Source organism: Caloenas nicobarica, chromosome 1, assembly GCF_036013445.1.
Source record: "Caloenas nicobarica isolate bCalNic1 chromosome 1, bCalNic1.hap1, whole genome shotgun sequence".
Lineage (NCBI taxonomy): Eukaryota > Metazoa > Chordata > Aves > Columbiformes > Columbidae > Caloenas > Caloenas nicobarica.
The window spans coordinates 191368502-191392394 of record NC_088245.1 but is presented as its reverse complement, the minus strand read 5'-3'; the positions used below and the strand labels follow the sequence as shown (position 1 = coordinate 191392394).

General features: G+C 36.4%; 1 protein-coding gene across 4 annotated transcripts in view; it reads left to right on the top strand.

The window, feature by feature from the left end:
• The window catches only part of PDS5B (PDS5 cohesin associated factor B), a 138546-nt gene that overhangs the window by 12171 nt on the left and 102482 nt on the right, over positions 1–23893 (top strand). For all 4 annotated transcript variants that reach the window (XR_010606464.1, XM_065638895.1, XM_065638905.1 and 1 more), the window contains exons 2-6: positions 10649–10774; positions 14301–14504; positions 18906–18992; positions 19090–19187; positions 20297–20423. Coding sequence is in view for 3 of the 4 variants with exons in the window: in XM_065638895.1 (XP_065494967.1) it covers positions 10667–10774; positions 14301–14504; positions 18906–18992; positions 19090–19187; positions 20297–20423 (624 nt within the window). In the remaining variant the exon portion in view is untranslated. The remainder of the gene's footprint in view (positions 1–10648; positions 10775–14300; positions 14505–18905; positions 18993–19089; positions 19188–20296; positions 20424–23893) is intronic.

The following is a 23893-nucleotide window of genomic DNA, read 5'->3' as shown; positions in this document are numbered from 1 at the left end:
TCACTGCTTCTCCTCAGTATCGTATAGCTCGAACATACAGATAGAATGTTGTAAACATTTCCGAACTTTCAGAAAACCACCTGTAAGGATGATGCTGGTGTGCATGATAGTTTCATGTGATGGAATGGAAGCAGAATTATCCTGCAACTGATCCATGTGCTATTGGTTCACTATCTGTAAAATGCTGAAAGGTGTCCAGAACGTTTATGCTTATGGTCTCAACTGATACTGATAATTCACTGGGTTATACTTTCTGCTTTTCTGGCAGTATGAACAGAATTGCAAGTATGTCCCTTGCAAATGTATTTTGAGCACCAGTAGATCAGATTTCTCACCAGCAAAGGCATCCCCTAGGGAAGCCAGGTGAATATGTCAAAGTGAGGTCATGTTTGAAATGAGTCTTCATTCACCAAAGGTGGACTTAATGGGCTTTTGTGAGCTTTGCAGTCTTGCATTATTCTCCCTGAGTGTCATTTATAATAATTAAATTAGCATGTTTTATTCTCAAATCTCAGCAGTATTATTTCAAAGAAGTGTGCCTTCACACAAAACACAGTTCAGTACTGATTAGCTGGAGTCTTCTGTACGAGCAAATGAGTTCACATTTTTTTGTTTTATTGCAGTCATAACATTAGCAAGAGAAATGGGAGAAGTCTGATTTCTTGAGTTAGGTCAATATATGCACTTTAATTTTAGTCTGGTCTTGCTTAGATCATGGCCTTATTGTAGCCTCCGGGTATTTTTTTGACCTGTGTTATTTCCTAAACTCTATTCAAATCATCCTGAAGTATAATCAATAACGACTATTTTTGTAGGCTTTATTACTAAAATCAAGAGTCTGTAGAGAATATGTATATCATGTAGTTTTTCAGAAACTTTGGGCAAGTTCTCTTGGGGGCAAAGGATATGCTATAATACTCTAATGCTAAAGAACGCTCTTTTCCTAAATTGATATTTATATTCTAGAGGACAGGGAAAGTAGCATCTTTTTAGACAGCTCTGTCAGATTTGTGATACCTTGAGTTTAGTTTACTTTATATTGAATTTATTCTTGGACATGATTGAGCCATTAACACTGGACTGGAGATCCTTTACACAGCATATATTGTGTAAGTATTTGACGTTTTTCAAAGCTGAAGTGACTGCATTTTTTTTGTAATGGAGACTATAAAGAAAACTTAAGAAGTGTTAGCAGCCTCTCTAATGTAGCTAAAGTTCATAGTGTTTGATAGTGACCTTTAATATGTGAGAAGGTTTCATCCTTTGAAGGTTAAGGTGAAAAGGTGATTGTCAAAAACTTAATAGTTTTTTCTCAGACCTAATGAAAATTACCTCTGTTCTCTCTGCCTGTCTTTCTCCCTGCTTCTCCTTCCTATTGGAAAAGTGTTATCTTTTCACAATATCCTCTACATCCAAGCTGTACATCCAAAACCGCATTTCCGATTTTATGATTTTGATGACATCCTGCCTATTTGCAGCTCCTTACATGCATTATTTTTCCATTTCTTTAAGGAATTGTATTTTTGTAGAGCAAAATAAATTACTATGGGACTGGAAATGTTTAGTAAGTGTATTAGATCAAAACTGTTATGCTCCTGTCCAACCAAATTTAAGTTCAAGCTGATTTGAATGACTTATTGTACCTTTTTTGCAATATTACCATTGTTGTTATTTCACATACTTTGCGTTCAATGTTAAACACTCTGGGGACTGGTTATAGTCTGCTTGTTACGCACTTGCCTTTTTTAAGCTTTTATATGGTATGCTTGTGTAATATGACCACCTAACAAGCAATAAGGTGGAATGTTTCCCTAATATTTGGCTAGCTGACAAATATATTGCAGATGCCTCTTTTACCAACATCATATTTTGTCCACCTATACTCTTTTTGTCTTTATGAAACAAATAATTACACTTTTTAAATCTTAACCAGTATTTTTTTAGTCAGTTATGTTATTGCCTTTTTCTTTCTCTTTCAGAATCTTTTGCTGTAGTCTTCCAATTTTTATCTCCTTGTCACTTCTTTTCCTGAAGCCATGCGCAGAAATAAGAAATCATAATGTCTGCAGTTGATTTACTTAGTCTTGGGTAGGAGCATGAAAGCTGAGATCCAACAATAACAGGGCACTTCTGTTTTTCCTTAGGTTCTTCATTGGTTTAGTGGCGAATTCTCTTACGGGGTTTCTTTTTTTTTTTTAAACTGGGTTTATTTCAGGGAAAATGCTGTTTCATAAATGGGAAAAAATGCAATTTTATTCTTGTCATTTTCGCTTTTAATCACATCTGAAAAAATGCTGATATTTACAGGTTGGGTCACTTACCACTTGTGGAAGCTGCAAGTGTGCAACACCACTGGAGAGAGCTGTGTGCCGAGTAAAGTTGGTACTGAATACCATCTACTTGCTTAATCTTTGGAAGGCTTTCTCTAATTAAGTTTGAAAAAAATCTTAGCAGAATTAGGGATCGTTGCCTAGGATCGTTTAGTAACTTCTTGCAAGGGGCAGTACTGTATTCCGTGTAAGTTGCTTGCAGGTTTTTTAGCATGCATACTTGACTTTAGTATCATGGCTTGTCTTAATGTTTTGTTCTTTATTCTTCCTGAATCCTCCAAATCCTCTGTACCTTATGAAAATATCTCCTCTTGTGCAGTTATTACCTGCACATCTCCTATTTTTCCACAAAGAGTTTACTTAATATCTTAATGAAGAAACGTAATGCACTTTGCCATATTTTCTAATGGAAGGTTGAAAAATAGTTTCCTAATTTAAACAGGCATTATTACTTATGTATTGACTCAAAGGATTGCCATTAATGAGGCTTCTGCAGTGAAACCAAATACTTTTCATTTAGTTTGCCAGACAGTGTGTTACTCTTGACTTACAATGTGGTTCTTAATTCCAGAAGACCTTTAATTAGTGATTTCTGTAAACGCTTTCTGTATCAGTCCTTACTATAATATAGTACTGCCTTACAGAAATAGGAAGCTTTTTCTTGATACTATGAGTAATACTAGTATCTTGTTTACTTCACCATCATTAAACCAGTGTAACGTAACATTTCTAAATGAGAATGGAAAGTATTCCTCTAGACATTATGTCTGAATCGGTATGAAATGAGTGCATTTGGTCCAAAACTCTAAAGTGTTCTATTTTACTCAACAGCAGAAAGTTAACTGCCAAGTTTCAGCTTGGAGTGGCTTTTTATAGCCGAGTTATAACTCCTCAGCCATAGATGTATTATGGAAATTGATGTAATTTAGTAGCACCTACGTCACTAAGTCACTTCTCACCTTGATCAATTGTTGTCAATCAGCCATACACAGCAGGAATTTACCAGGATGTAAAAGTTTTCTGTAAGTGCCTTAAACGATTAAATTATTTGTGTTTTATTGATAATCCTGCTGAAGTAGAAAGATGCTCACCTCTTCAACTTCTGTAAGTTGCTGATTATTCTCTTCAGAATACCTTGTATCTTTTGCGGAAATTACATCTTGATCAATTACTTCATACGTGCTATATTGTTGACTCAATGTTAGTGCTCTCAAAGTATTTGTAATTGTTTATATTTAATCATACAAGAATTTTACCTACTGAGGATACAAAAATAAAAAGTCTGGATATAAATTAAAAAAAAAAAAAGGCAAGCAGCCTGTTAACAGAGGATCAGAGCTTTGGAATGAATTCTGTATTGTGATTTATGAGATGAAAAAGAGTTTACTTCCTCACAATACACACTGAGACAATTCAGGGGAAATGTTCTTGGGTCTTCTAAACTGTCTTTGTATTTTTGATGGAATGATAATGAGATGCCACTGGCCATGCTGCTTGATTGTGGAGAACAGGTTGATGAATATTGGCAAATCCTCTTTCCTGGCTGCACTTTCTTGTTGTTGGAGTGATACTCACTGTGTAAACACATATATATTTAAATCTGTATACATTGCAACTTTCTTCCATGCCAGCAATTTATTAAATTCACTTAGGCTTCTAATAGTTCTCAGAATGTGAAGAAAGTGTTATTCCCAGCAGGTCATTGTAAAATGCCTTGCAAACATAGATTTAAAAGTATAAGTATTTGTATACGTCAAATTTATTTAAGTTTTCTTAAAGTTTGTATCTGTAACTTAAAAATGCTGATCTCAAGATGTAACTATGTATACTTCAGTGAAAGTTCTGAAAAATAAGAATGATTACGTTTGTAAAGTAGATCACCAGAAAAACTGATCAATGTCCTCAAGTTTGGATTCTGGATTTTAAAGAGGAGACAGTAGTAAGGCAGGAGACAAACTTGCAAGGAATATAGGAATTGATTTGCTAAAGCTTGCTTCATCTCTTGGAAAATATTTTTACAAAAATATCTGAAAGACTAAGATTTGAACACATATATGGATCTCTGAAAAATACAGTTGACACGTGGCTTCATGTATGTTAAGGCATAGTTTGTTTAATGATTAGCACAGTTAATTAAGTCACCATAGGCAATGTGAACTGTCATCCAAACAAAATGCAATTAAATGAAGCATAGTTTTAAGTCCTCAGTTTAGATCATTGACGTAACATCCTGTAACATATGTAGTGATATTTATTGACCTATTAGATATATTGCATAGGTACTTAATATGCGAGATGTCAATCCATGTTTTATTTGCATGTGTGTAATCTGTATTTTATACTATTGAGCAAGTAGGGTATGTGTAAAGTATTCATAAAGAATTATGTGCTATGTAGAAATCATCTGAATATTGAATGTTTTAATATTTAATATCATGGCCAGTAGACTTAGCTGGAACTGAGTAGATATTGGGTCCTGTTAATTATGTACAGAACTACTCATTTGTATTTTATTTGTTTGAGTTTGAACAAATTTTGGCAATGGTACTTGTTACTAATTAACTGTGTTTAGAGTAATGAATTGTTCCCCATCTATGGTCTGGCTGTTAATCACAATTTTACATCATATATGGTCTCTCATTTAACTTTTGTCATAGGAGGTAGAAGATTTTAATCTATCCTATTACAATAAATGCAACTTCCACTTTTGGTTTTTTTCGAACTTTAATTTTCCTGTTACCATTGTACAAAGACTATGTACTTTGTATTTTTTCTTTTCTCTGTTTCTTTTCTTGTAGTATTTTCGTCAACTCCCCCATATAATTTAGTTTTTAATTTGTTGAACTTTTTGTACATGCCATTTTTCCATGTACTTCTGCAGACTTGCTCTTAGTTCCGGATTTCAGGTCTTTCAAGTTATAGCTGCAACGGTGCTTCTGATGCGCTTCTGTGCTGAAAGAAGCAATGCCTAGACATCTTAAGTCCTAGTGTATCATCTCCCTCTGTACAAGGAGTGCAATTCATATTTTAAATCCTGTGTTAGTTTAGGTTTATTTTCTTTGTAGTTTTCAAAGACTTGACTTAGCTTTGACATAACCAAACCCTGACTGAACCATTATTTTTATTCCTGTGTATTAGGATTAAAATTTGTTTGTTATATGTTTGAAGTTTCGTGTTATATTTATCTCCTTTTTTCTTCTCATATAACAGCAGAAACAGCACACATCTTATTGATTAGTTAATAAGCTTACATTCTGGCTGGTGCAAAACATCTCAGTGTGATGTGTGTTTTCTTGCCTTAAAAAGGTATCCATGTGAACATTTTCATTTTTCTCTGCCCTCTGTGTATATGGAATAATATTGGAGTTCTGAAAACATTGTGGAGAACTTCTAAAGTTTCAGTTGTTAAAAATTAAAAAATCTTTCACCTGAGTCTTTTGTTGAATCTCAGAGAAACTTTCAAAGAATTGCCGATTTTTAAAATGTTGGTTGTCTTCCAGTATATTCCAGAAGAAGACAGTACATCTTTTTAAAAACAAATTTAACAAACTTTTTGAAATTCAGTCCTTGGATGTCTCATCACTGGCTTGTGGATTTTCATGCTCAAACATGTTCTAGATACAGCTGGCCTTGAGGCTGCTGTTCTAAGCCATCACTGTCTTCTTTTTTCATGACAGAAGTGAACTGAAACAGCTGGTGTAACTGTTATGTGAAATCATGGAGACTTCCATTTGCCAAGAATCAGCTTAATTAAACAACCACCCTCCTTCTCCCCCACCTTCACTCCTAGATCCTACTATCCTACTAAGCGTTCAACACATTCTTTTGATAGACATGGATGTGCACAGCTAAACTGGCAGTCCAGAAGAAAAGAAACTTCTGTCAGTGCTATGTAATAAGCTTATTCATTTTTAGTCAGGTAATGTTTGACGTGATAACTGTTGTACAAATGCCATTTAATTTTATCTTGTTGAATGATAGGTTTTACTTTTTACTATTTCTTTTAATATTTTTTTTTCTTCAGTAAAGCATTCAGGAGTGATCTGCAAATTTTTATTACATAGGAAGTTTTAAAGGTTGTTTATTCTTTGTCCCTTATGGTCTAAGTAATAGGCTATTTCATTGAACCTTTTAAAAATTAATTTTTGGGCCTATAAGATTAGATGTATTAATTTTATAGAAAATTAATTCAATGTTTTCTATGATTTCGAGAGGGATAGGTTATTATATACCTTATGCAACTGTAGACTTGGCAAGCTTTATCTTTGCTATAGTTGCAAATCGAAGTTTAAATGAAACTTAGTTTCTGACCCAGCACCTCTGTAAGTATCTTACCAAAAATCCAACTCATCTAACCTATAATGGGTTTTCCAAATATCGAGCTTTCAGGAGAAATGCAGCTCTGAACTGATGAAGGTTGCAGCGCTTCAGGATCTGTTAGTACCCTGTGGTGCTCTAGATCCTGGATTGGTTATTTCAGGGTCAATTTGATCGACAGGGCAAATCAGTCAAAGTGGTTTTTAATTTTTAAACTTCCTCCTGACTAAAAAGAACAGTTTGTTTTGATACTTTCCAGTTATAACAGCAACCTCTTGTTCATGAGGGAAGAAAAAAACTTTCCAGTGATTGCTTTCTAAATGGTGTTGGATGTTGTGGTGTGTTAACCTTGGCTGGCTCCTAGGTGCCCACTCAGCCACTCCCTCACTCCCCCTCCTCAACAGAACAGGGGAAAAATAGGATGAAAAAGCTCATGGATCAGATAAATACAGGGATATCACTTACCAGTAACCATCATGGGCAAAGCAGACTTGACTTGGCGAAGGTTAATTTGTTGCCGATTAAAAATAGAGCAGGATGGTCAGAAACAAAGACAAAACTCAAGTCACCTTCTCCCCACCCCCCATCTTTCCAGGCTCAGTTTAACTCCTTAATTTCCCATTCTTTACCTTCTCCTTTCCCATCAAGCAGCACAGAGGAGATAAGGAAAAGAGGGAGTGTGGACAGTTCGTAACACTTCATCTCTCCCACTCCTTCCTTACATTTTTTCCCCCACTTGAACATGGCTACTAACCAAGGGATGCAGTTCTTCACAAACTTCTACAGTCTGAGTCCTTCCCATGGGCTGTGATTCTTCAAGAACTGCTTCAACAGGGGCCCCTCTCATGAGATGCAGTCCTTCAGCAGTGGACTAATCTAGTGTGGGTCCCCTACAGGGTCACAGGTCCTGCTGGGAGCCTTCTCCAGAGTGGGCTCCTCTCCACAGGCTACAGTGTGGATATCTGCTCTAACATGATCCTCCACGGGCTTCAGGGGGACACCCTGTGTCACCATCATCTTCTCTGTGGGCTGCAGGGGAATCTGCTCCAGTTCCTGGGTAATGGTCTCCCCCTCCTTCACTGACCTTTGTATCTGCAGGGTTGTTTCTCTCACATTTTTCCTCACTTCTCTCATAGCTGCTGTGCAGCATTTTTCGCCACTTCTTAAATATGTTGTCACAGAGGTGCCTGATGGGCTTAGCTTTGTCCAGAGGTGAGTCCATTTTTGGATCTGTTTGGAACTGACTCCGTCTGCCATGGAGGCCTCTGCTGGTGTCTTCCCACAGCGGCCATCCCTACAGCCGTCCCCACTACCAAAGCCTTGCCACGTAAACGCAATACAGATGTTCAGTTTCAAACCCAGACCTTGGATGCCATTCAAGCTTAAAAGCTTGGTTGCATATGGATTGGATGTATCAGCTGGACAGTTCAACTTGATCATAATATGTATGGCTTAGTCTTTGATTTATTTCATAATGTGCTCCAAATGGGACTATGTTACTGTGTTCTAACAAAGTTTCGGCTGCACTCAATCTGATCCAACAGCTGTCCACCACTGGAAGGGGAGTTTTGTTCCTCAGTTCCCTTAGTTCCCGTTCCTTCCCTTCAGTCAGCTTTGATGTTTGTCACATGCATTTCAAAACCAGTTAGGCTTATTTTTCTGAGTTGGCACGTCTGGTTGGTCCAGTGAAGCATCTGATGCTTTTATACATTTTTGGATTGAGGGAAGCAAGACTCCTTTCTGCTGTGATGAGCTATTAAAAAGAGTTTAGCTAGGATATATATCATCATTCCATCTGAACACTAGAATGGAGGACCTATGTCAAACAGCAAGAAGTACAAACTTGTTTAAGTCTTCTGTGTATTTCTGAGGAGTCATAGACTTACTGTCATGATGGTACATTAAGAAATACAATGGGGATAAAGGTGATGTCTTATTTTCCTGGGAGTGTTACAAAAAGCTACTTCAATGAGTTCTGTTGTGTCCCAGCTTTCTCATTATCTGTTTTTACTACAGCTGCAGGTATGTAGCACTCAGTTCAGCTGCCATGTAGATGTAGGTACAGAGGAGATGACAGAAACTGACTTGGCTTTTGTGTAGCTATTGAACTGCATTGCATATCATGCCTGTTGAATTGTGTCTGATTATGTTCATTTGTGGTGGTTTAACCCCAGATGTCAGCTAAGCACCACACAACCGCTCCCTCACTTGGCCCTACAGCAGGATGGAGGAAAGAGGATTAGAAGGGTAAAAGTGAGAAATTAATAATTGAAATAAAATAATAATTGTAATGAAAAGTAACAAAGAGAAATAAAACCCAAGAGGGACAAGTGATGCAAATGAAAACAATTGCTTACCACCAACCAGCTGATGCCCAGCCAATCTCTGAGCAGCAGCCCCCCTGGCCAACCTGCCCTCTAACTTTATTGCTGAGCATGATGTCATATGGTGTGGAATATCCCTTTGGTCAGTTGGGGTCAGCTGTCCCAGCTGTGTCTTTTCCCATCTTCTTGTGCACCCCTAGCCCACTCCCTAGTAGGGTGGGGTGAGGAGCAGAAAAGGCCTTGACTCTGTGTAAGGCTGCTCAGCAGTAACTGAAACATCCCTGTGTTATCTACACCATTTCCAGCAAAAATCCAAAACAAAGCCCAATACTGGCTGCTATGAAGAAAACTATCTCTACTCCAGCCAAAATCAGCACATCATTCTACTCATATTTTCCCAGTTTCCTAAAACAAAAATGTTGTGCTGTATGTGTTCTTTACCAAAATTATTTAAATGTCAGCATTAACTTTTTGTTTTTTAAAAGATTAGCAAAATTGAAGTAAAATCTGTAACTTAGGTTGTTAACATGAAATGTGGATTGAAGAATACAAAACGTGTTGGAATACTTTTTGGGGGTGGCTGGATGAGTGTATTTCATGTTCTAGTTTTTCTTCAGTATAGCATGACCTTGGCTTAGGCCACTAAGTCTCAGCTATGGCAGGTTACACCATATTGTTATGGAACACGCTTCTAGCCTCGCTCTCCTTGTGAATTCTGGTTGATTTTTATTTCTGATGTTATTGTCCTGAGAAGTTTGAAGTGTATGTAGATCCTCCTTGTATAGGAGGTCAGTTGGAAGAAAATGCCTGACTTGGAATTTGCAGTTCAGGAAAGTGGTTACTGTGGGGAAGTGTTTCAAACTTCTAAATAAATAAAAATATCAAGGCAATGGCAAAGAAATTTTTTTTTCTTTTTTTTTCGGTGTGTGCATGTTTTGTTGGTTGTTTTTGTTGTTTGCTCTATTCTTTACTTGTAACTGCCCCGGTACACTCTCTTTCTAATTATCCCAACACATGCTATTTTTCACTATCTTTCATATTAATTGCTTTTATGTAAGTAAAGCTTTCAATTTGGCTTCCTTCTCTTATAGCAGTGAAACTTCGCATAGCTTAGGATGGATTAGGTGACAGTCTGCGTTTGCATCAGTTTAAAGTAACTGAAGCATTTTCATAGTTGGAACTTAGGAAGAAGATACTGTTGCTTATCTGCAGTCTTTTGCTTAAAAACTTGGCTTTATGGCATTGAGGGAAGACTTCCATTTGGTCTGCTCTCTTCCTACTTCATTCTCTATCTGCTGTTCCCAGAGAGTCTAAAAATCTAGGCTGGCTAGGAGTCATTATTATCAAGCGGTAGTAACAGTTCATACAGTAAGATTCTTGGTTGCATCTCGTAGTGTGAAGATCAAATATGTTCAGGAATGAGGGGGTTTGGCTTTTCTGTTGTGTACTTCTTCAAAATTTTATTGCAGTATAGGACAAGCTACCTGAATATCAAAAATATTGCTGTCTGCCACAATATAGGTCACTGAAAACAATAAAAATATTTTGTACAGTTTTTGCTTTGTTTGTATGGGTTTTGTCTGCATATTTCCAGTTGAATTCTGTTTGTAAAAGTGGGACAAGTAATGTAAACATAAATTAGCTAAACAACATTGACTTCTTCATTTCTTTCCACAGTTTTAAAATCGTGAAGTCATGGCTCATTCAAAGACAAGAGCCAACGATGGAAAAATCACATATCCTCCAGGAGTCAAAGAAATCTCTGATAAAATATCTAAAGAAGAGATGGTGAGAAGGCTAAAGGTTAGTAAGCAAGTAACTGTTTGCAGATTGAAGTTTCTTTTATACAGCATACAATGATTCTATTCCTACATTTTCCATGTGAAAGAATTATTTTTCTTTTGTGCTTTGTTTTCTATGCTCAGAGGAGGAACTTGTTGGCTATTGTGCCTTCTGTTCTACTACTTTCTTGGAGTGACTTGTCCAAAATGAGTTTAAAAATCACAAATAGAAATAAGCTATATTAATTTCAAATGCTACTTAAATTTTGTTTCAGATCTTCCAGTAAGTCAGTACTTTTAAAATAAGAAAATACTGGAAAACATAAAAAGAGAGTCATAATTTTGGAAATAATATGGATGTGTCAGAATATGTTTGTGCTCTTTGGAGTGATTATAATACCCACTTTATTCTTATTATTTTAGGCTGTATCATAATGAAAGTTCTTGATTATACCACATATTTCTGTCTCCCGAATTTCTTGGTCACTTTATTTGGCCTAGCTCTACAGGAAGGTTGGAGAGATTTGGGGGTTAATTATGTTACTACAGTTCTTTATCTATCCATGTACGCACACAAAAGGCAGGCCTGTTAGTTCTGTGCAGAAGGAATGCCTGCAACTGGTTGGCCCTGTGAAACAGGAGGGAACAGATGTGGGAGAGGAACCTGAAGTATTCTAACAGCTAGAAGAGCTTTATTTGGAGTTTGTTTTCTTAAGAAGTAGTTTTAAGTCTGTTGGAACTACTGGTAGGTGAACAAAAACCAATACAACCCCAAAACATAAGGATTTCTTCTCCACTCTACCCAGTAACCTGTCTGTGCTTTTGGAATTTGGCTGATAGACTTTAATCAGTTTAGTGCATTCCATGATGTTGAACAGAGTAAGAAATTACAACTCTATGTATAAATGACTCCTAACAGAAGACGTTGTTAGCTCTTGTATATTTTTTCAGCTTGTGAAAATGCGCACAGTTCTTACTGATACTTTTTCTCCTATAGTTTGGTTTCATTTTTTTGCTTTGAATGTCTAGTCCCTTCTGTTCTATCATCTTGACCTGTGTTGCAGAAGTGTGCTTTGCACTGTCCTGTGTTTCTTGTCAGCTGTTCACTCTGGCTGTGCATTCATCAGTATGCAGGCAGGGAGAAAACAACACGATCTTTCTTTTGTGAAGGATTGGATGATCTAGGCTGCACTACAAGTTTATAGACCTAAAGTATAAAGAGTTTCAGGTGCTAAAGAACAGTTGTTGATAAATAAGTGAACTGTTAGCCTATGCATTTCCCTGACTGACAAAGTCATATAAATATTAGGGAAGAAACGCTTGTGGATTTTAATTTACACAAGCAGATAGTGTGCTGTTTGTTAATGACAATATATTTATATAAATACAAATTATTGGGAAATCTGTGAATAAAATAGAAAATAGGCACAGCGAATTTATATATTAGCATAACTTACCTCACAAATTTTCTGCATTGTTGACCCACACTATCTCCAAGTTATAGTAGATTTGGAAAGGAGGGAGAAACTAAGTGGTCAGAGTTATGAAATAACACTGGAGACAGGTGATAAATATTTGGAAATCATGGATACTGTGCGAAGAGCATTTTTTACAGTTTTTCTTCCTACATAAGAACCAAGGCATCATCTAATGAAAGAGACTTTTCCAGAAGTTCTGTAACTAAATTCCAAGGCTTATTACTATAGAAAGACATAAGAGTCAGAAAAACTGAATGGGTTAAGAAATATGGGCCACATCTGGAAGATGAAGCTCCAGGAGTATTAATCATGGTGGTCTGGGTGTGATCTCAGGCTTGGGAATCATCTAATGTATTGCTCTGCAGGAAGCTAGAAAGGTATGTTAAAAGAACTAGCGCTTTTTGTTGTTGTTGTGTTTGTTTCGGTTGTTGTTGTTTTGGTTGTGGGTTTTGTTGTTTTGTGTGGTTTTTTTGGTTTTTTTTGTTTGGTGTTTTGTTGTGTTTTTTTTTTTTTCCCCTAAAACATTGTGATAGTGTTCTGAAGACAAGATGACTAATTGTCCTGACCAGTATGGAAGTTCATGTTGTCTGGGAAGAGAAACTGAAGGTTCCTTTTGAGACTAGACAATAAATATATTTGCTGCAAGAACTCTTGTGATACCTGAATATTTATTCATTACTTTATTAATTATATAATTCTAACTACATTCCATAGAAGTGAAAACAATTCTGGTGTTAAATTACTTTAATAGTGCGTAAGAGCACCAGTGCGCTTCAAATGGTTCATCTTGTGTCTGACTGGAGAGTACTTTTATTTTTCTCTCAATAAAAGTTATATGTGTGCATAATCTTCTGTGCCTTTTAGTAAATGATTCTAATATGCTTGAAAACTTTACAGCTGCTGTGATCCTAATGATGCAGAAGTCCTTTCTTTTTTAAAGTAGGATTTGTCGCTACCATGACAATTGTAGTAAATTTTGGAAAACAAACAAGAAACCACCACCACCAAAAAAACAACTTTTTTTTTTTTTTTTTTAAATAAAACAAACTGTAGCAAAGTAAAATAATTTCTAGTGTTTGGGGGGTTGGTGGTGTTGTGAGTGTGTGTTTGTTTTGAGGAAGTCCACTGACAACCTTATAATCCTTATTCTTGAAAAATATCTCTTCCTGCACTGGTGAAATAGATAGGAGTTTTGACTCTAATTTTCAGAATTGTGTATTTAAGTCTTTATTGCCATTTTAATAATTTTAATGAGAGTTGAACTCCTTAAGGTAACTGTGTCTCTGTGATTCAAATAAGAAATTGGACAAAAACATAGTTAGTTTGTTTTGTCAATACGTTTTCTCCTCCAAACAATTTTTTAAATACAAGAATTCTCACCAACTAGCAGTTACTAATTATGGCTTTTCTTGCTTTTGTTCTATTTAGGGTGTTAAGCACTTGGTGTCCCAAACTTTTTCGTCTTTTTCTTCCATACCGTTAGTCTACTGGGTCCTAGTAATACTAATGGGCGTTTTAGTCCTGTTGGAGCACAGCTGCTGGGCCGCACTGGGTTTCCATCTGCTTCTGCTGACAGTGTGTGCTCTGCTTCTGGCCAGCACAGGGCTAAACTTGTCCTCAGAGCAGTACTAGAGAAGAACTTGACATTGAAAGAGAACAGAGGGAAAATAAATTGTAGCTCTAAATACTTCAGGGAGAATTAAACAGTTTGCACAAAGTCGTGCTGTTTTCTAAAGTTTTCAGTGAATGGCTGTAAGAGTGAATGCTGTTGTATTTTTTGAGTTGGCCAGTTTGATTATATGGTTTCTCAAAGATATGTGAAGTACTACAGCCAGGCTTTCAGAAACTCTGCTGAGCCTGTTGTGTTGGGACAGCTGATAGAACACTTGACTAGCTCCTTCCTGTACCCTGAAAAATAGAACACTAGTGACTCAAATAATACTCAGTATTACTGCATTGCTAATAATGCTTCTGATAGAAGTTGCACAAAACCAGAAGATGAACTTTCAGTAAGAACCCTGCTACACAGAGTACTTTGTTTTATGTGCTGATGTCTGTCTCTCTTTTTAGATGGTTGTGAAAACTTTCATGGATATGGACCAGGACTCTGAAGAAGAAAAGGAGCTCTACCTGAATCTTGCTTTACATCTTGCTTCAGATTTTTTCCTCAAACATCCTGATAAGGATGTACGTTTGTTGGTAGCATGTTGTCTTGCTGATATTTTCAGAATTTATGCCCCTGAAGCTCCATACACGTCACCAGATAAACTAAAGGTAAATTGAATTAATCTCTTGTTCCACACCAGGTCTTTTAACTGAACGATTGATATACTTCGTTATAACCACCACCTTCCCCCCACCCCACTTTGATTTCTGGTTCAGCCTAAGCAATCCGGAGTTTTCACTCGAGTCTGGGATAAGGGTGTTCAGTCAGGTCACATGTTTGTCAGATAAACTGATATATAGTACATCTTTCAATACTTTGTAGAGGTTTGGATTTATATTAAAAATAAATACTTTATTGAACTGTCATTGGGATTTGCAGATAGTGATCTGTCACTTTAGAAATATGGATATGTCTATAGCTTTTATCATAATCTCTTGCAAGATAGCCAATTCCTTCAACTGAGGCTCTACCGAAACAAAGGAGAAGTATTTTTGTACAGAGGATGATTGTTTCTGATTTGATTTAGAAAATTCTGCAATTACAAACATCACTGATCCCACTAGATGGAGATGGTTGATAGAAAAATGGCAGGTTTGAAAAGGCAGTACAGATCTGCCACATTTGTTCCAGAAAAAAATAATTTTAGATTGCTTTGAGTTTTTTTACTTTTTTGTTTTAAGTAGAAATCTAACTTTCTTTCCAACTCACAAAATCAGACCACTTCCCTTACACAGTCTGAACCTAGAGTGATGAACTGAGTCTTACAGAAAATCTTGTGGGAGCAAATAACACTGAAAAATGTGTACTTTTTTGTTTCCCTGATTTAAGAGTGCCCGTGGGCTTCTTGTTTTTTTGTTTTTGTCCACAGTAGGATAAAGATATGGTTGTGGTGGAGGGTACATTTATTACAGTGGAAGGACTCGCTCAATTTCTGATCAAGTGGTTGCACCAGAAGTGCTTCCTAAGTAGGGCAGACAGAACAGTTTCAGCTGTAGTACATCCTTTGTTACCAGACACGCTGGGGAGATATTGAGGGATTTCTGTTATCTGTATTTTCTTAGTTCTGAATTGTTGCACCTCTGATTACACACTATCTACTTTCCTTACTTACTGATTACACCATCTTCAACTGGAGACTAACACCACCTTTCTCTGCCATGTTAGATTTAAGTCTGGTTTTGAGGCATCTTGATTTCTACTTCAGTTTTCCATGTTAGGTTTTCCTTTGCTTGTTAGGCTTAGAGGTTTTTTCCCTTTTCTGATTTGGGCTAACAAATGATAATATTCTTACTTACAGAATTTCATCTATCAAATGCTATTAAGTTTCAAATGTTATAATATTGGAAGGTTTACATTACTGATCTCAGTCGTGCAGTGTGAGCATGCTACTACTACTTGGATAGAACTCTGAACAGACTATGAACTTTTGCTGTCAGCATTCAGTCCTGGAACCTGTGCAGATTTCAGTTTCTTGATGCAAATTTCTAAACATTTTGAGAAATAACAAAAGGACAAACAGTACAGACCTTTGCTTTGGGCTATTGGGTTTTGCAAATCAGATTCTGCTGAGCACAGCTTTTGTGGTTGCAGGATGAGCTCTGATACAAATGTTGAAGAGTTCCCTCCACTTTATAAGAAAGAGGTAAAAGGAAGAATGCTTCCTCTGGGTTATAGCTTGGCACTATTTTTACTCAGTATTTAATATATCAATACTGCAGCTTTGAGTCTCTTCTAGTTTGTTTAGCACCAAAGTTGAAGATGGAAAAAGGAAGTTCTGAAAAGGATAATTTTTTGAGTGGGGAAATGTAAATCTTAAATTCCTGTACTTGCTTCATACTCTTCAGATATCTTTCGAACTTGTGCATTGTGCAAATGAGATACTGAGAGAAGGGCATCAGAATTTGAGGTTTCCCTCTCTTGTCTGTATCCTCAGTATGAGTCTTAATATCCTCAATGAGTGTTGAAAAAGCTTTGACAACAGGGATGGGAAATGCCACGATCAGACTAAAAGTAGAACTGAAGCAGGGTTGTTCTTCTGGGACCTGGAGATTTCTAACTTAGGTCTTCCTCAGTCTGGGGAAAGCCTAGAGCCCAAATCTCACTTTCGAGGAGAGGAGATGATGTTCTGACCGCTGGTATGTGTTGAAGAAAACCACTTGGACAAATGGACTGTCTGCCTGACTTGGCTGAAATGGAGATATTTAAGGGTGTATATGGTACCAGAACTTCAACTATCTGAACATGCTCTGTGGTGAAAGCCGTGGCTCTGATACTTACTGAAACCATTATGTGGTTAATTGGTATCAAGACAACAATCCACAAAAAACATTCAATTTTCTTCCTAAAGCTGAAGTATAAGCACTTTTGTTTTTAGAATCTGGGATCTAATGTAGACTTGCTTTATGGAGTCTGATGTGAAACTGTATTGTCCAATTTGTGAAAGGGCCGCAGCTAAGAAATTGCAAGAAAAGTTTATTTTACCCTGTGTTTTGCATTTATAAATGCATGTTCAAATAGTATATCCTGTATGCTCTAAAATGGTAAAAAAATTGGGTTGTATTACACTAGGTATTAAAAATTAGTGAGTACTTTTGAGTTTAGTATGTCTTCTATTAAAACAGGAATAGGAACAAATAAATAAAATTAGGAACAAATTATTACTTTTTCAAATGACACCATTCAGATGGAGCATTCAGATGCTAGACATTTTTTACATATATGCCATTCATTTATATGTGTATTCATATACAAGACACTGTGTACTTTATAAAAATTGGGAAAATTAGTTTTGATCTCAGTGGGGTCTTTGAATCACATTCCGTAAATACGTGTTGCAGACTGAGCTGCAGCATAAAAATTAATGATACTTTGTTAAAGGAACTGACTGAGATTCATCTGTACTGATTGAATTTCATCTTTACAGGTAAAGTTTTAACAGAATAGTTATATTTAGGCCATGAGTTCTAAGATGAAGTAGTTTTTGTATTTGGCATTGGTCATTCTCTCAGATGCTCCCTTTCTTCTTTAATTGAATATGTTCTTCACTGAGACTCAATTCATATGTCTTCCAAACTTCACAGCATCTTCTGGTGTACCAGTTTTTCAGGGGACGGAACTGATTTTGGATGAGCTGCTGGCCTGCTAGTGGTTCAGGCACGAGTTTTTAACGGGGGGATTCTCTGGACTGGCTTTTGTGCATGGACTGAATGCTCTTTAGTGGTTTGAGTACATTAGATGTGTCCTTTGAGCTGTATCTTCTGGTTTCATTTCAACTAAAGAGTCTGGTTTGTGTGTTCTGTAACTGACCTGCAGTGTGAACCAGTGATTCTTCTCATTATTCTTACTTAACACTTCAAAAGCAGAGTCTTGATCCAAATTCAAGGATTATCGTACCTGTATCTCTGAACAATGTGTTTGCTGTGCTTTTTTTACCAAGAGATGATAATGTCACGTGTAGTCTAATTCTTGTTTTTACCTAGAACCACAGTAAATACTTGGCTTAATTATTAAGGTCGGATTCTGTGGTTGCAGCATTAGAAAAAAGGAACCCCATTCTCATGTTTTGCCCATCTCCTCCTTGGGGGGGTGAAGGAAAATGGTCCTTTGAAAACATTACAGACGAGCTTTCTAGACTCTTTCTAGGATAGCTGTTCAGGGTTAACTGTAAGGCTTTCTTGTATTTATTATGGCAACTTTATACCTTTTGGAATTTATTCGATTTATACGTAGATTGTTAGATAAAATACTATAGATACAGTCAAGCTTGTGAACATTTTTTCTGGTGACAGGTATTTCTGAATCTTTTTATTTAATATAGTAGTTATGAATTTCCAGCTGTTAATTATCTGAATATTAAAAGCATTTAAAAAATACACCTTCCTTTGTGTTTCCATTCTGTTCATAATAGACTGTTCCTTATAACCTGATTGAATTTACTCTGTGTGAGACTTTTTCGGAAGAAGTCTTCTGGTGCTGCAAGTTCCTAAAGGAAGCAGGAGAAACTTGGTGTATTGGTTTTTGCGAAAGATGTGATCAGTGTCAGTAGAATGATACTTGAGAAATGCACAAACAATACAGTGTGAACGTATAATAGTAGTATTAGGAAAGCCGCAGTTGCCTAGTTCTTTTTTTCCCCCTTCTGTTGAAACCTGCTGCAGTATGAATGAAGTAAAGATGTAAAACTCATTGTCCCTCTGAAAAATATTTTGACTTCTGCAGCATGTCAGCCAGTTACAGCTTTGAGTGTTTTTCTTTGGAAAAGAAAAACTTTGGCTTCTGTAGAAAAAGGTTACTTTCTCAGCCCTTTAAAGAAACATGAAGCATTTAAAAATTACTCCTTGACATTCTCTGTGGTATTTTATAAATCATCATTTGGACAGTGAAATAGTGTCTGTTATTGCTGCATATTTTGTAGTGTAGAATCATACCAGTAATTTTAAAAGGTAATTGTTTTAATTTTGCAAATTTCATTGCAGTTGATTAAATAACTATCACGTCTTTCTTTTCAGGATATATTTATGTTCATAACAAGGCAACTTAAGGGTTTAGAAGATACAAAAAGCCCCCAGTTTAATCGATATTTTTATTTGCTTGAGGTAAGCTTCATAACTTATTTCATAATAGCTGTTAAATGTAATTTTTCAAGTTAAACTTGTATTGACTACTACTTTTATTTTTTCCTGTTTGTCACAGAACATTGCTTGGGTCAAGTCTTATAACATATGCTTTGAATTAGAAGACAGCAATGAGATTTTTACACAGTTGTACAGAACGCTATTTTCAGTAATAAAGTAAGTATTGTCACCCTGAATTATAATATATTATTGCATGGATCAGGTCAGATGTTTCTAACCTAGGTGTTCAGTCTATTGTGTGACTTTTATCATTAACGACCTTAGTTCTGTAATTCAGTTTAACTAAAGGTAGCATTATAAATATAACAAGCTTGTCAGTTTTGCCTGTTTTAATTAAACGATAGACACTGCAGATCATCTTTTTTTTCTAAGAAACTTACTTTGATTGTCTTTGTGTTTATTCTGTTCTTGAAATTGAAAGCAAATGATGCAATATGTCATTCTAAGGAATTTGGAGGATTATTGCTATAAAAATATGAGTCAGAAAATAGTGGACACTGGAAGGTACTGCTAGAGATTGTCCAGCCTGCCCCCCTTACTCAAAGCAGGGTCAGCTTGAGCAGATTGCCTGGGGCTGTAGCCAGTTGGGTTTTGAGCATCTCCCAGGATGGAGACTCCATGGCCTCTGGACAACCTTCTAGTGCTCCATCACTGTTATACTTCAAGTTTCTCTTTCTTATGTCTAAACTGAATGTCCTGAATTTCACCTTGTCCCCATCGCCTCCTGTCCTGTCACTGGACACCACTGAGAAGAGTCTGAACTTGTCTTCTTTACTCCAAACGTCAAGTATTTAAACACAACAATAAGTTTTTCCCTAAGCCATCTCTTCTCAAGGCTAAAAAAGATGTCAGCTCTCTGTCTCTCCTTGTATGCGAGATGCTGCAGTCCCTTAATCGTCTTTGTCGCCCTTTGCTGGACTGTCTTCAGGTTGACCATGTTTCTTGTGCTGGGAAGCCCAGAACTGGACACTGCACTCAGATGAAGTCTCACCAGTGGGATGTTCTAATAAACTATCTTTTCATGGCAGGAACAGATACAGTCCTCTTATTCTTTTACTACAGTAGTCAATGAAGAGGGCATGAGTTTCAAAAACATTTTGGAAAGTATTACGTGCAGCCAAGAAACTTAACTATTTTGACTTCTAAGAAAACTTGTGGTTGGATTATTGTATTCCTTGTTGTTTGGCATCACTGTAGGGAGTACTCTGAATGGAAGTTGTACTTTATATGATTAGTACACTAAGAATTCTTCTTTTTAATTTCAGCAACGGTCATAACCAAAAAGTACACATGCACATGGTCGATCTAATGAGCTCTATCATTTGTGAGGGAGATACTGTGTCACAGGAGCTTTTGGATACAGTGTTAGTTAATCTAGTGCCAGCACATAAGGTAAGGCTTAATAGTGGCTTAATTTTCTTGTTTGTAATTGTGATTTATTGGATGTATGTATTCAGATATTTAGGTTTCACTGAGAGAATATCTGTAGCCAATGTGTTCCTAGTGGTTGGATTTTTTTTTTTTAGCAAACAATTTTAATAGCCAGAAAATTGAGTAGAATTCTATCGCTTTGATTCACTTGCCATAAACCAAAGTATCAGTGGTCATAGTAATCTAAAAGCTTTAATGTCATATGAATGTCTACACAGGTTTTTTTATATACGGTCAATACCAGTAGAACTTAACCTAAAAGATACATATATCCTTTGGGAAGTTTTTAATTAGCATAATGCCATATCAACAGTTCAAACTAATGTGCTGCCCTAAGTGAGAGGAAAAAAGTTGTTATGACTGCTGATTTGTGGTTGGCTCTGTTGTATTTCAGTAGTGTTGACTTAGTGTTATTGAAAGCACATTGGTATGTTTGAGATGTGCTGTAGAACTTTGTTCAGAAATGGTGGTGCCTGAAGAGCCCAAGTGATGGCTGTCTTTCTTTATTGAATAATGTTTTGTCAAAAAAAGAGTCCTACAGATGAACTGAGGAAAAACTTCAAATTTTGCATGTGTCGTGACACTTAAATGTTTAAAAGCAAGGAAGTCTGACTTCTCTGTTTAGCAAACTAGCTGGGTCCTGCTGGAGTCTCTTGGGCTGCAGTGTGGAAGATGACTTGTAAGTTGTATATGACAGAAAGAGGGTTCTGGGGAAATTACCTAGGAAATAATGCACTTAGCTGGATTTTAGACAGTTCTGGCTGCCATCTGAAAGGTTTGGTGTTTGTTTTTTGTAACGGTAGCATACCTGAAGAAACTGAGTAGATGTTTCATAAAGCATTCTCTGAAGAGTATAGCAAGTAGCACAACATAATGCGCCTTACCAGAAGCTGTCAATTTCAATAAATAAACAGCACATAAATTATTATTATGTTCACAGTGAAAGACTAAATGCTTAGTGTAGATTGGCCACTTTTTTCACTGGAAATATATTAGCTATGCCCTTCAAGGAGTCTAGTACTTTTGTGCCAGGACCAGAGTGAAATTTGTGTGGCTAAAACTCAGTTTTACAAAATAAAGCCTTGGAATACAAGAAACAAAAGCCAGGCTTTTGTATTTTCTCTGTTGTTAAGCATCTGTTGTTTCTTTGTGTCACCTATGTTCAACTTGACTTGACTGTGCTGCTTTTGTGATGTTTAGTAAACTGACTTTGAGTTGAAGAATTTGCATCCTGTTAGATTTGCTATAGTATTAAAACAATTCTGTTTTATAGTGGATTTAAAGTTACTGACTGAACATTTTAATAGGATAAGGTATTTGGGGTTTTGTATTTTCTTGTGCTTCTGTTTTAATCAAACTGGCTCTTTGGACAGGATGCTAGTGTATGGCTTGCTTTCTAGCTGAAATAGCTTCATAACTTCAGACCATATTCTGAGTACTTTTACCTTTGTTTTAATTCTTTAAAACTTTTATACTAATGGAAAGAAGCTTCTAATATTTTCCTGTTTCATCTCAATATCTTCATATAGTGTTTATTTAAAATTTTGGAGCCGATGTAGTCATCCAATCACTTTCTATGGCTGCTAATGTCATGTTGGAAAAATGCAATGAATTCAGAGTGAGAATTTTTCCACTCATGTCCATTGAGCACAAAACTACAAGGGAGTTAAGGAGAAGGTTCACCATAAAGAAGTACTGTGTCTTAGCTGACCCAGCTGTTAAACTGTACAGGCTGTGGGGAGGGGAAATTGAAAAATCAGACTGGCCACTGAAAACAGCACAAGGGCAAGTGTTGATATAATGGTGAGTAGCAAATCCTTGTCTAACTAGGTACTCTGAGGACCAAAAGAATATTTTTTGGTTGAGTAGAAGGAACATAGATTTGTTTCTAGCTCAGATTTGAAAATGATCAGATTGAGAGATGGTTGTAGATATAACAATTATGTAGCAGGTGACACAGGCAAGCAGTGTATTTTTAATGCAGCCAGAAGGAAGGTTGTATGTGTGAGGGAATGTGAAGTGCCCTTGTGAACTGGATGAAAATAGAAAATAGTAGTAGAATTAGTGTGACTTTTTCTGTATAAACAGTTGTAGTAACACTAGGTTGAAGAATTGAGGAGCTTAATGTGTATAATTTATGAAAGGAGCAGTCTGTGTGTATTGGGAACAGAAGGTTCAAATGGCTCCTTTAGTTTTTGATTCTGGATGCCAAGGTCCAATGGCTAAAATTCTGAAACTAGACAGATTGATGTGAAAATTATAGGAATATTTTTAAGAGTTGTAGTTACTAATTGAACAGTTTACCAAATGTTAGTTTGATGCTGTTACGTATTAAAATCAAGCTCAATATCTTTCCTAAGAGGAATGTCAGACACAGTCCATAGTCCTGAGTAGCAAGTCTAATAGGTAGTGGTGCTACCAAGGATGGCTGCAAAAACTTGGGCATAAGGAGCATAAAGTGGGGACATGATGTACTGTCAAATGTTTGTCTGCCACAATTCCTAGTCACTGAAGTAGTCTAAGATGTCCTAGCTCACGTGAGTTTGTCATCAGTCTCACTTGGTCAGAATAAAAGCCATATTGATGTAAACCTGAAAGAAAGTGACTGAAGCTCATCTCACAAAACAGGTATGATAGAGTGTGCACAGGCTTGCTGGAGTAGTACAGCAGATAATCGGGTGATTCAATAAAACACTAAACTGAACTTGTCTGACCATGTGCTTAGCTCTTAATTGCTTTGATGTTTAATTACTTTTTTTTCCTGTTGTGGTTTTTGTTTTCTTTTTTTCTATGAACTCTATTGAAATTATTTTGATAGGATTATACTAAGAGGGTATTAAATAAATAGTGAACTAAACCCAAAAAAGACCAGAAGCAAAGGAGAGGTAGTCAATACAAAAAGGCAAGAAAAAAATCATAGTTTTCCTTTCTCTTTTAATTGTCTTTTTAGATTATGAAGCCTTTATGGCAGCACCTGTAAACAATTTTGTTTGTGCAGTGTGTTAGAAGGCAAGTTGTACTTTATTTCCTGGAGCGTTTGCCAGAGTGTTCCATTTCCAGCCTCAGGAATACTACAGGGAATCCCACATTGCACATCCCACATGCTTATCTTTTTGAAAAAGTGATACTGACGATTAAATTCCTGACTTTCTCTACTAGGAACTTGCTTAATAATTAGTGTTATCTGTCTTGGCAACACTTTAGCTGAGCTTTTTCTTTGTCAGCCATCCTTAAAAACCTGTTTCTCACCCCCAGCACAACTAGAGAATCTGTTAAAACTGTTTTGTCAGAATTTGTACCCAAGAGGGCCTGCTGCTGGGCCATTGATAATAAAATTTACGACCATTTTCAAATGCGAAGAAAATAATATCTTAATGTATGTTTTTTTCATAACATTTGCTCTACATGTAGGCATAGTATTTGATTTTACT